Source organism: Astatotilapia calliptera, chromosome 10 (assembly GCF_964374335.1).
Source record: "Astatotilapia calliptera chromosome 10, fAstCal68.1, whole genome shotgun sequence".
Taxonomy (NCBI): domain Eukaryota; kingdom Metazoa; phylum Chordata; class Actinopteri; order Cichliformes; family Cichlidae; genus Astatotilapia; species Astatotilapia calliptera.
Window position 1 is genome coordinate 18,419,487 of NC_137431.1, and position 13,328 is coordinate 18,432,814.

Genomic DNA, 13,328 nt, shown 5'->3' on the forward strand with positions numbered 1-13,328 from the left:
TTAGAAGATTGACAGTAGTCATTAAATTATAAACACACAGATCCCAACAACTCAGATCCGATGGCTTGATCCATTGTAATATTTACTGACATTCACCTACCTCGTACAGAGTATTGTAGGTGGTGATAGAGACGGTGTTGGTGTGCATCATCAGCCTCTCTCCCAGCAGCGTGAATAGGCTGTGTGTGTGCATGATCTCAACCTTTCTCCTGCAGGGAAACAAACACACACATTTGTAAAGGCTTTATGACAGTTGAAACTGACACTGATTGTCACTGACCGGGTGACGGTCTGATATTGGCAGGTGGCACCATGTGGCCCTGTCAGCGATGATGGGACCAGAGAGGATACGAATTGAATACCAACAAGAGAAATTAACAAGAGGCATTAACAATACGACGACACCATAGGAGGCAGCGGGGCAATGCTCATATGGCTGTGAATGATTAACTTTTATTAGTTACCTTGCCGGTGGGTAAAAATTGTGCTTATAAGAGGGTTTAAACTTGAGAGGCTCAGGAATCAGGGATGAATAACTTCTGAGTATTTTACAATTGAATTAAATGAATAATGCTTGAAGCGCCTTCATATTCCTGACCAAAGCCTTTGGAGGATTTAATCACACGCGCATATACAGTCAAAATAATGAGTCACTTTAGCTACTATTGTGCCGTTTTAAATGATATTTTCCACAAACATACTCTCATTTAGAGAAATTGGTTTTGACATCAGCTCAAACTTCCAACTTTGTTTAAAAAAATGGAATAAACTCGAGGCAAAATGGCTTATAAATAAAAGCATCGTCTATATACCTGGCTGTCATAATAAGGCAAGTCAGTGTAACCGTACTCAAGAAGCTGTTACCGAGTCTGGCAGGCTATTGTAGAGGATGGCAGTGAAGACGACTACGACAGGTATTAAACTACCGTGCTGTTGAAAAGTCTTGAGCTACTCCTCATTTCTTTATATTTTGCAGGGAAAATGGAAAAAAGATCCAGCGATTTACTGAAACGTGCAAACACACATGGAAGTACACTGTTTGTACAATTCTGAGCCAAAATTTGTTGTAATTTCTTTAAGTAGTCTTCAGGAATAGAATAATTCTTGAAGCACATTTGAAACTCTTCTGTGGATGTTTGCTGCCTTTTATTCTGTTCTCTCCCACGATGATCCCACACTTCAGTAATGTTGAGGTCCGCGCTCTGGGGAGACCAATCCATGACTAACAGTCTCCCATCCAGACATGCTTTCACTGCACTGACAGTGTATGGGACCACTGTCATTCTGGCAATTAAGGCTGCTTTCCAGGCGGCATTGCATGGTGGATCAAAATCTGGCGCGTTTCTGCATTTGTGCCACTGATTTTTAGTCCATTTCTTATGTAATTTGGCACAATTCACTCTTTTTTTTCCCGTTTCCTCAAGTATGGCTTCTTGACAGCCACCCTTCCACAGAGACCATTTCTGATGAGGTTTCAGGGAACAGTAGATGGATCAACTAGCTAGAGCTAGATCTACCAAGTCTTGTGTCAGTTTATTGCTGGATTTTCTCCTATTCCTTGACATGACTTTCAGATACTGCTGCAGATAGCTCAGCTGAACATGGTCAGGTACAAGGACTGGACTGAAAATGGCTGAAAAAGCAGCCAATGTCCAAAAGAACTTGGTAAACTTGAAAAGCCTGGAGAACTCAAGACCACTTTAAGGACTTGAGGGATGGCTCAAGACCTGCGCACAGTTCTGCATTATGCCGCATGATTAAAGTAGGCCATCTGCCTTTTAGGAGTAGCTGCACTTTGAGTTGACTGACAGCTGGAAAAAACCTTCCCAAGAAACACAGCAGCAGACGTGTATTTATTTAAATATAAAGTCGACAGCTACCTAGATCGCTCTTACAGTGGACATCGCATGAACTTTAAAGATTTTGCTCTGGCTACATCAGACATTTATATTCTAACATGCAGTTCTGCTGGGAAATGTCTAGATAAGTTCAGGGTAAGATAATCTTTAATTCAAAATGTCACTGGCTTTTAAGACGTTATCATAGCAGAACCCTGATTTTTTTATTGTGCTTTCTTTTTTTAATATGAGAAATCAGATTATCAGTAAATCTAATACCACCTGACAATGTTCAGTATATTTAAGAATATTTGAAGATTATTAGGAAAAGCACTTTTTACTTTACTGTAACGTATGCATGATTGGCTTTACTATTTAATTTAAGACTGATGTACTGATTAGGATCGATATTAAATTTCCATATGCAGTGAAATGACATGTAGACTGAAAGGGGCAGCCCTACGGGATGTTTGGCTAAAGCAGATGTTAAGTAGGTGGGGGGCTGACGGTGCAGGGCTCAGGTGCATTATGGCAGCCTGCTCTCATGTCAGGCAGCGAGAGGCGCGGCTGTCACATGGGATGAATAAATCCCCCAGCATTCACTGCTGCTCATCAAGGTTCCACCTCCCTGCCAGTGCACACTGTCAAAAGGATTATTCCGCCTGGACATGATGACGAGGGCATTATCTTGGTGTACACACAAACAAACAGTCTTTCTAAGGTTCAGTGGAGACTGCACTGTTGCAGCTTTACTGCAGTGTCTTTCCACATACTCAAACCTACACTATGCGTGGCACATCTCCATCTCCCTCCACTGATGCAGCATTTTGGGGGGGGGGTTTAGTAGTAAAAGATAAAAGGATTATAGGAAAATATCAAGTACTCCCTCACTTCAGTGCTGCAGAAAACCACACAAAGGAAATATACCAGGAAAGCTCAGCAAGCAGTACTGACTTGTGACCAAGGTGCTTGAGGAAGTAGCCCAGAACTTTGAGTGCCTGGACCCGGATACTCTCACTCTTAGAGGCCAGGAGCTTGCAGATTACCCTGTAACATGTGAGACAGAGTCACAGGTCAGAGAGACAGTTATAACATCTTTCTTTACTACAATAGCAAACATCAAGGAAACAAAAAAACAAGAGCAAAATTAGGGGTTCTTCACTGTGTAGTAAACACCTGCTGCCTGAAACTCAGCAAACATTCTTAAGAGTCACAGTTTGCAACACGAGCGCTGACTGAAACATTTTCTTCAAAGAAGCGTGCACACAGTACATCAAAAAAAAAAAAAAAAAAAGAGGAACAAGCCACAGTTTGCAACTAGCTCTCTAGCAACAGAAGAATTACCATAGCAACCAAAAAGACATCCATGTGTCGTCGTGCTTTGGGGGAATTACAAGCACAGCAAGGGTATGTCTTTGAAAAAGGCTGCGTAGTTCGAGCTACTCGAGAAACATAATGTGAAACTACAGGAATTTTATCTGAATTAAACAATTAAACTAATACTATTGAGTAAATTTTAAATCTATGTCTAAATCTTTCACTGGTTTTAGAAAGGGGCTTCATACCAAAAACCAACACATTCTCCACACCCCCTTTCTATTACTGTAAAGCAGCCCACTGTGAAAACATTCACATTTTATGGATGATGAACAGAACAGACTGACACAAGGGTAATTACTAGAGTGGTGCTGATATATCAGTATCAGGATTTATAACATCCAATAAATGAAACTTTAAAAAGTAAAGAGATGGGAGAAACACCCTTCAACCACGAATACTGACATTGCACAGTTTGTCCACCAGAGGGCACAGGCGTTTGCAACACCACAAATAAAACCAGCTAGGCAGTCAGGCAGAGCATAAGTAATATTTGGCTTTTGAATATCTACACATATCAAATTTTAGGAAAAAAAAACTGGCCAATATGTCAGATATATAAATGACCAAATATTGATCTTAAAAATCCTATATCAGTCGGGCTCATCCCATCTCAGTTTTCCCACATTCAATTAGTCTGCTGTTACAAAGGATCTCTTCTTATGAATCAAAGAAACACATCCGCCCACCTACCACCTTAATGCAATGCCTTTGTTAGTAAGAAGGCCCCAATGATGATTCTGACCTCTGGCTCGATGAATTTAACCTTTCGGACAACAGGTCCTTTTCTTTCTGAACAATTTGCAACGCAGTTCTTACTGGTACAGAAGTGAAAAGTCAAACATCGATGGCCTAATTTCCTGCAATCTTCACACTTCAGCAGGTCACATTCGAACTTTTGTTGGTGTATGCCTTGATTTGACCGACCTGCTCTTAAACATTTATTTCTGGCTGCTCCCTTGTCACAAGGGGTCGCCACAGTGGGTGGGCCAGCGTGTTTGACTTTTAAACCAGGTGCCCTTCCTGACACAACTCCAAAAACGACTTGTTTCTCCAGCAATCTTTGGTTTGCCAAGCAAATGTGTAATTCACTACACTATGGAGACACTTGTTAAATATCCTACTACAATATACTAAATCTCTATTTGTTTCTTTGTCCCCAAACTCCTCCTATACCACCAGGAGCTGAGCAACCAAACTTGGCACATAGGTAAATCTTAGACCCCCGAAGGTTCTTATCTACATCAGATAATATAACATCATCATGTTGCCTTCTAGCCACCTGCCAACAGGTTAAAATGGTCAGCTTTTAGCGTTTATACACCTACATCACCCTTTAAAAGCATTGTACAATTTTTATTTTATGACACTAACCTTTAACTCGTCTACAAAAGTTAAATTATGCATGTTGAAATTATGACGCTATCATGCTGCCTGGCAACCAAGTAGCAATTTGTTAAACTGCCATATTTTCAACCTTTATGCACCTATAAAACCTTATGAAAGCATCCTGTCGTTTTAATTTCAAACAATAAATTGCCAAGAAAGAAACTAAAATGATTTTTAATGTATAAACCACATCTACCATTCCTATTCTTTTAAAAGTTTGCCAAGGAGGCAAATAGTAATAATAATAAGAAACACAACACCTATGACGCAGCAGTTTGGGGATTTATGAAAGATATTACACTTTTCTGAATGAACACTATCTACTTCAATTAAATTATTCATAATAAATCATGGGTTTTCTTATAACAAAATAATATATAATACTAATATAGATATCGACATAGATGCATATGGATGCCTATGTTGACACAAACAGCATAGCTCTAACCATAAACTTATTTTTTCAGGTTCTGGTGTTGTGTAAAACCTTTTTAATATGTATGCAGATGTGTGAGCAGCATTCACCTTATGCCGTTTCTCTGGTCAAATGCGGGGATCATGGACGCCGGGTGTTCAGACATAAGGGCCACTAACAGCTGGAGCACGTCGTGAATATTCTCATCCTGCAAAGAAAGGAAAGATGAAGCAGGTGAGATGGAGAAAGCCCTGTGGGACAGACGGACACAGGGTTAAGAGGACAAAGAGAGTTGTAAGGGTGGACGCGGAGGGGGTGGATTACAGAATGGCAGGTGGTATTTCAGAGCAAGAATAGATATAATTGTTACAGAAGAGAACATTCTGTTCAGTTCATTGTTGCTCCATTTTTCATGCGGTCACAGCACTGAAGCTGACTCACACTCACTCGTTTAAGTGGACCATAACTTCAGCCCACAAATTATAATGCACATTTTGCCACCAGCTCCACTCAACCGCTCTCACAGTCTCTCCGTTTCCCTCTTTTGCCCTCTCTCAGTGTCTATTTTAATACAGAATTTAGCATTTACCTCATGCATGGTCAGTAGATAGTTGAGAATGCTCTGCAGCTCGTCCTCCTTCACGCCCCGGTCCTGTGAAAACCAGACATTCAGTTAAACATTCGTGATCTCCTGTTGTTTTTTTACCTCTTATTAACTACACACCGCTTCATTAATTCTGTTTCTGGCTGCATTTTTACCATGAAGCAGTAATAACCTCCTTACACACACACACACACACGCACACACACACACACACACACACGCGCACACACACGCGCGCGCAAATACAGGAACAAATCAATATCAGAGCGCACAAACACAAAAGCTACAGTGTTTTATTCACGCTGCAAATCTATAATGCAATTCTCCACACACACATTTTAGATTAAGCCAACAGTCCCCAGGAGAAAAAACAACAGAGGACATAATAGGAAAAGAAAGCTAAAAAAGAAGCGATTTCTTGGATCTTATGCGATGAAGATCACGGTAAATCGGTTTCTCTCATTTTACCTTGAGTATGAGTTGTTTGAGGAAGAGGAGCATGAAGGCTCTGAGTGAGATGATCTCCTTTTGGGACGGTCGTGGTCCATCTAGACAAAGACGCGCAAACACAAAATTAATTTCCTGTTAAAAATACATTTTTACACTCGATAATGATCGGCTAAATAAGCCCACCACTGAGCCTTGGTGTTTACTGATATTGGATTTTATTAGGCTTCCTGGAGAGCAGAGAAAAACACGTTAACACAAACACGCTCGCACACACTCACTCTGCTATATGACTGTAAATAACTGTCATTAACTCTAGTGGCAATTTGGATATTTTATGATTGTACTAATCTAACGTATTACAGCAAAGACGCAGTAATTCACAAAAATGTGATCCAAACCAAACAACCGCTGTAATCCACTGTATATACTTTACAGCTTTGGTACTGGATGAGTTGTTTGCTGTGGTGGTTTACACACAGATAATCGAGCTAAAAAAACACAACAGTATTTTCCGTGTAAGTTTACTTTCACAGAAGGCAAAGAGCATGCCCTTATAAAAGGTCTTCATCCGATGCTTTGAAATACTCTGGTTTTAACTCAAGTGATGTTAACCAAGAAGAAGTCATGTGCAAATTAAAACATTGAATTATTCTTTTAAGATGTATCTGTCCCACTGCGCAAGTGTCCAGTGAAGGGGGGCATGGCTACGCGGAGGCTGGAAGGGGAAGTAGAAGTTTTTGGAGGGTCGGTTTCTTCTTGTGTGGAGGAACGAAAGAAGGCAACCATTAAAGTTGGAGTTAACATACCAGTTGTGTGATTATTGGACTAACAATTCCACCACCTGAAAACACACCACAAACTGCAGTGTGATAAATGCATGAAGACCAAGAAAAACAGTGCAGTGCTTTGTAACGTGAACTGTCCATCGCGAACTCAAACGTCCGTAAAAACGAGCCTGTACAGTGCATCTGCAAATCCACCGAGCACACAAAGAAGCCCTTAAATAACCAACACATTCCCCTTCGTTTAGGCCAAAAATGTGCACCCATTAAACACAGTGAGTAATGAAGGCTTCAGGAAAATGGTCAACATACTTGTCAAAAGACATGTTCTCCCCTTGAGCAATTATTTTTCCAATGTGGCAAAATCTGCACTGTATGCAGGAGGGAAAAGAGCTGTCGACTACTCTGCTACGAGTTTTAGCCACATCCATCACGCTGGTACGATGAATGAAGTGAAAGAGTTTCTATTATTTATCTGCATAGTTTAATTTATGAAGATTAACTTAATGTAGAACTATGTAAAGATGAAAGCAGCGCCCTGTTGATTTAATGCTGTGCCATTTTTTTTGTTTTTTAAACCAAATGATGCAAAAATGATTTAAAATGTATTTTTGAGAGCGGCACAGTGTGTCTCTTGTCCCGCATCCCTCCACTCATCCCCAACCAGTCACGACAGCTGGCCGCCTGTCCCTGACACTGGTTCTGCTGGAGGTTTCTTCTTGTTAAAAGGGAGTTTTTCCTTCCCCCTGTTACCGAGTTCTTGCTCATAGGGAGGTCATCTGATTGTTGGGTTTCTCTGTATTATTGTGCTGTCTTTACCTTGAAATATAAAGCAGGCTGAGGAGACTGTTGTGGTGACTTGGCGGAATATAACTAAAATTGAATTACTAAAGTTCTGTTAAGGTTCAGGAAAAGGTGCATGCTTTCTATAGCAGATACATCTAGAACTGGGCAACTTACACACACACGTGCAAAAAGAGCAATAGTGTTTGTTTCTTCTGCGTCAAAGCTTCACAACTCTATCACTTTTAAAATGATTAAGACAAAAAAACTGACAACTCAGATGATGGCATTAAATTTTAATTGATGTAACTGTATTTCATTCTTTTTTTTTAAGTGTTTAATGTGCACGTCAGATACAGTTGAATTTATAGCTGTGATGAATCGGCTCAAAACAGCTGCCAAATAACTAGCTAATGGAAAGCGGTGCCAGGAAGCCTAAAAATGCATTGATTTAGATCAAAACAAGAATGATATAAGACCCACCCTTCAAAAACAAGGACATTTATCCTCTGAATCCCACTGCAGTCAGATAAAGTTCCCTTCTTCCTTTCCTACTTTTTTTTTTTTACTTATTCTCCATTTTCCTCAACTACTCTATTTTTTGTATCGATGCCTTTAGCAACCAAGCACCCACAATGCAACCCAATAAACCTCAAATGCTACGTGTCCTCATCACTCCCGACAGAATTGTTCTGTTTATTAGAACCAGTAAACATTTATGATGTCCAGTTTGTGTGTATTTGTCATTTCACACGTTGCTGTGTCAGGGTGTTTGAAACTATCCCTTATTATGTATTCCTCAAAGGAAGAGAAATACAATCGCAAACAGTGTTTATTGTAAACGGAATAAAATGCACCACGTCCTCTCAGAAACAAGACTTGACCCACTGTTGCTTAGCCAGCAGAAGTAGGCTCACGAGAAACATAAAAGGCCGAGGGTGTGAAAGGAAGACGATGTGAAGCCTGTCCCTCCATTTCTTTGTCACGCTCTGCTGCCCTTCAATCACGCGAGTGTGTACGTGTTTCAGTCTGTTCTCCTGCTCTTCACGGAGCCAAAACATGACACCCAAGCAATCCACTGCGATCCATCATCCTTATCTGTCAAGCTGGTGCGTGTAGCCTGAACGGTGACACTGACCATCCATCATGTTTACCCAGCCACTCTGCATTAAATGACCAGGTGAAAGCGGTGTGAGTGGAACCTCCTTATTTAAAGCTCTTTTGTCATAAGACGCCTTGAATAAAGCTTATATTCTTCTAAACAGCTTTCCTTGGGCAGGTTTAATTACCATCACTTACTCTTTGAAATTAATTTTCGTCTTTGTGTGCTCCTAGTCTGGCTGCACAGTTTTATCTAGTCTAATTTACGATAACAAACGAGTAGTTTTTATTTTAACTGGATAATGGCAAGCTTTCGAGAGATAAAGAGGTTTAAAGTGGTGCGATTTTGTTCTGACTTTGGGCCCTTTGCCACAATTACACACACACAAACACACGCTTCAGATTTGATCTAAAAAGAAAATGAATTTCCTCAAGATTTGCCCATTTTACAACAATTAACACAAAGTACATAGAAAAAGTCACGGAAGTTGGCTGAACGAGGCTTAATACATAAAGAAAAAAGTGTATAGACAGAAAAAAAAAAGATTTGTCATGACTAAGACACTCACTGGCCACTTTATTAGGTATACCTGTCAGCTCATAACAATCTGAAGAATGGCCAGTTTACTTTGAGCTGACAGGAAGACAACAGTAACTCAAATAATCACTCGTCACAACCAAGGTATTATTGCAGAAGAGCATCTCTGACTGCAGATCGACTACAAGCAACAGAAGACCACACTGGGTTAATAGGGACAATTGAGATTAAACAAAAACTTGCCAAAATTGATAATCACCTGATCAATTCCGTTTTAATGACAAAATCAAAATTTAGTGTGAAACATGAACCTGAAAGCACGGCTCCATCCTGCCTTGTATATTCGGTTCAGACTGATGGTGGCACACTTCAGGTCCCTTGGTACCAACTGAGCATGGTTTAAACACCATGACTTGACTGACTATTGTTGCACACCATGTCCTTCAATTTAAGACCACAGTGTACCACCTTCTGACGGATACCACACCATGTCTCAAAGCTCAAATCATATCAAAATGCTTTATGAAACATGACAAGGAGTTCACCGTCATCAAATGGTCTCACCATTCACCAGATCCAGGCGAGCAAATTTGGGATGTGATGGAACAGAAGACTCATCACAACAAATCTGCAGCAACTCTTTGAGGCTATCACGTCAATGCAGAAAGAAAATGTCAGAGGACTTCCAGGACCTCATTGAATCTCTGACATGAAGAATTAAGGCAGCTCTGGAGGGAAAATGAGCTCCAGCCTGGTACTAACAAGTCGTACGTTAAGTGTCCGCTGAGTGTAATTCATTTAGAGCCCCTTCCTTTCTTTTTTTTTAATTCAGTGGAGGACATCTGATTATAGTTAATGCAATTTAAGAGCAAAAGACCCAAGAGGTTTTATTGTGAAGACTACACACTCTTTCCTTGGAACTTCCAACCACCACCTAATTTAGCCATTTGTAAAATACACAGTTAAAGGAATTTGGTATTTTAAGCTCAGTCCAAGTCTGGTGCAAGATAAAAAAGAAAATACTAAAAATACAAAATTGTCCTTCCAACTCGGATTCAAGCCCATTCTTCAGCTAGTTGAATGCATTTTTATCCACAAAGCTCGTGGTATGAGCAACATAACTGTCCATTACTATGCAAATGAGTGCATATCACATTCATACAGTATAGTCAAGTGCATACATTTGCAGGCTTTCAAACCACAACTAGCTGCTTTTAGCTTTGAACTACAGTACGAATGTGTCTGAGGCTAATTGCTGCTATACTGTTATCTGCGCCTTTTTTTTTTATGGGGCTAAATCCCAGCAGGCAAACAGTAATATCGCCAAACAGAAAAGAAGCCAGACAGCCACTTGATTAGAAATTCCAAAAGCTCCCTTGGATCTGCCAATCACATGTCTGTTACCATGGAGACATGGGATGCGTACTCATAGTCAGCGGAGGGTCCCGGGCAAAAGGAGAGGTTGATTAAAGTGTGAGGCTTCCTCCGACCTTTTGCTGCTACAGAGCGTGACAACAGCGGCGGTGCTAGCACTGCTAGCTGTTCCCTGCTCTATTACAAAGGCAAAGAAAATTGAATATCTGAGTCAGCCCTGTGTTATTTTAAAATAGATATGTTTTATAGTGGCTTTATAAAAAAAAAAAACCATGGACAAATCTTTGAGACCTTTTTCCAAAAAAACTGCATTCACAAGAAGCACAAGGTGTGGGTACATTTAAGGAAATATAAAAGATTTATTTACACAGGTGTCACAGCTATCACCTGTTCTGTTCTTAAGAAATAAAATGCAGCAGTTGGAAAAGAGAACATGCAGTGTCTGCTTCTGAAATGGTCTTATTCACTCTTAAATACACAAAAGAAGCCGCTCAGCCATTCCCATAAACACCAGTGGTTGTTGGGAAAAACTCTGAATGTGTGTGTGTCTGTGTGTGTATACATGTATTACTCATATTGTGGAGGCATAAATCTGTTTCACCCTGTGGAGAACTGCAAAAGAAAGTATTGGTGATCAAAAGAAAGTGCCCACAATGTAGATATCTTAATAAAATTTATATTTTAGTCCAAAGATTTAGGTTGGGTCAAGTTCAGTTTATTTTTAGGGTCACTTGGATGAGTGACGAAACGTTTCTCCCACTGAAAAACTACGTCCAGATGAACAGAATCAACTTTTGGGGATTTACTTACCTGGATGATTGAGCATACATCAAGACAACTGTGTAATATATAGCAGAAATGATCATTTTCTTTACTGTATATACATTCATAGCTTTAACTATTTGAAATGACTGAGTACGATGTCACTGCAAATTTGTACGGCAATTTGAAGTTATTAATCACTTATTCGGGTATTGAGGTGACCTTTAGTTGTCAACTGTCAGCAAAAAACTCCCTTTCACAATTTAAAAACCTCTTGAGCTGCATTTCTAAAACTATTTTTTTGCAAGGCCCATCTCCATCTTTTAAGAAAAAAAAGCAAGTGCACCACTATTACAGCACAATAAAAATCAAATGAAAATGATTAACAAGAAGCTCAAAATTACTGCTCATAACTGTGAAAGAAAACATTCCTTAAATCTCACATAATCATGATTTTAAGAGTCGTTTAAATGTTAAACTGATGTGGTTCAAACGGGCGACTGTCAGGCTTTTAAGAAGAGAATATTTTACTGTATATTCTAGCAAATATCTTCTGTCCGAGCTCTGAATTATTTACTCTCTATTTTCATGACAAGTGTGAAATTCATTTGTTAACCGAGACAACAAAAACAACAACGCCACGAGGCAGGAGATGAAGCGTTTTAACACAACCAAGGAAAGAAGGAAGTCATTAACAGGCGTGTAAAGGTAACAATTATCGTATTAATTTAGAAATAATGGAGATTTAGAGCAAAACACAGTAAAAGAAACTTCCTGGATAGACGACTGGAAGCCTTTATGTGGTCATGTATTAATGCTAGAAAGTTAAGTCTGTTAAACTAAGGTAATAGACCAGCTAAACTGCGCATTAGTTTGGCTGTAACTGTATCAGTTCTGTGATGTGTGTGACAGCAGCCTCTTTAAATATTTGAATCACAGAGGATGGGATCTGACAAATTAGCAAAAAAAAATAAAAGAAGCAAAGCCAGAGCAGCTGTGGCTCAGTCCACATAACAAACTGTCCTTGGACCTGATACTGAACCGTAAAACTGCGCACAATTTATCACTAGTGTGTGTGTGTGTGTGTGTGTGTGTGTGTGTGTGTGTGTGTGTGTGTGTGTGTGTGTGTGTGTGTGTGTGTGGCAGAGTGCACCGTATGCACTGTCTTTGAGTCCCTAGTGGTGAAGTGATGGAAACACTGTGAGCATGTGAGCTGTGAGCCTATGGGACTGTCATTGCTCCTTATTCACTCTTGTCTTTCTTCTTACAGCGAGCATGCCTTTGTGTTCATGCAAACTGTGTGCACTGTAAACATACCAAGACCTTTGGGGGTGATTCCACTGCACTCCAGGGGGTTGATTGCCCAGTAGTAGTACTTCAGAGTGTGCATCAGCTGCAGGACGGTGCCGATGCGGCGAATGGTGGTGTAGATGGTGGCAGTGCCGATGAACTCCGATGACAGGTATGTGTACAGGGACAGCTGGACCTGGAAATACACAAAATACATTCAAACAACACATGCACGGTACGTGCGTTGTCTTTATATGCGCATGTTGACGGACAAGTAGTTTGGGGAGAGAAATAAATCATCACTTTGTGTTTATGATATTCATGAAAAAAGCTGTTTAACAGTGAAAGGACGGCCACAGCGGAAACTTCCCTCCAGTAAAAGCACCAGTGTTTTCCTGCTTTGTGTTATTTTGATGTTTCTGTGCCTGAAGCTCTTCGAGCCTCATATGAGGAGGCAGTTACTGACTCTGGCATTTGAGGCGTGCGTTCTCCAATCGCTAATTTGCTCCTTTCCTCCTTTTATGTTCCGTTTAAAAAGAAAAAAAAAAAAAGTAAAAAGTAAAAAGTCCCCCCCTTCTATTGATATTCCACTAACCAATCCTCTCAATCGCACTTTCATAGATTG

General features: G+C 40.1%; 1 protein-coding gene across 16 annotated transcripts in view; it reads right to left on the bottom strand.

Annotated features, from left to right (window-relative positions):
* The window catches only part of nbeaa (neurobeachin a), a 101,235-nt gene that overhangs the window by 32,088 nt on the left and 55,819 nt on the right, over positions 1-13,328 (bottom strand). For all 16 annotated transcript variants that reach the window (XM_080307571.1, XM_026183058.2, XM_080307570.1 and 13 more), the window contains exons 13-18: positions 12,731-12,899; positions 6,092-6,171; positions 5,609-5,671; positions 5,130-5,227; positions 2,793-2,885; positions 101-209 (exon numbers count right to left, since the gene is read on the bottom strand). In XM_080307571.1, the coding sequence (XP_080163697.1) occupies positions 101-209; positions 2,793-2,885; positions 5,130-5,227; positions 5,609-5,671; positions 6,092-6,171; positions 12,731-12,899 (612 nt within the window). The remainder of the gene's footprint in view (positions 1-100; positions 210-2,792; positions 2,886-5,129; positions 5,228-5,608; positions 5,672-6,091; positions 6,172-12,730; positions 12,900-13,328) is intronic.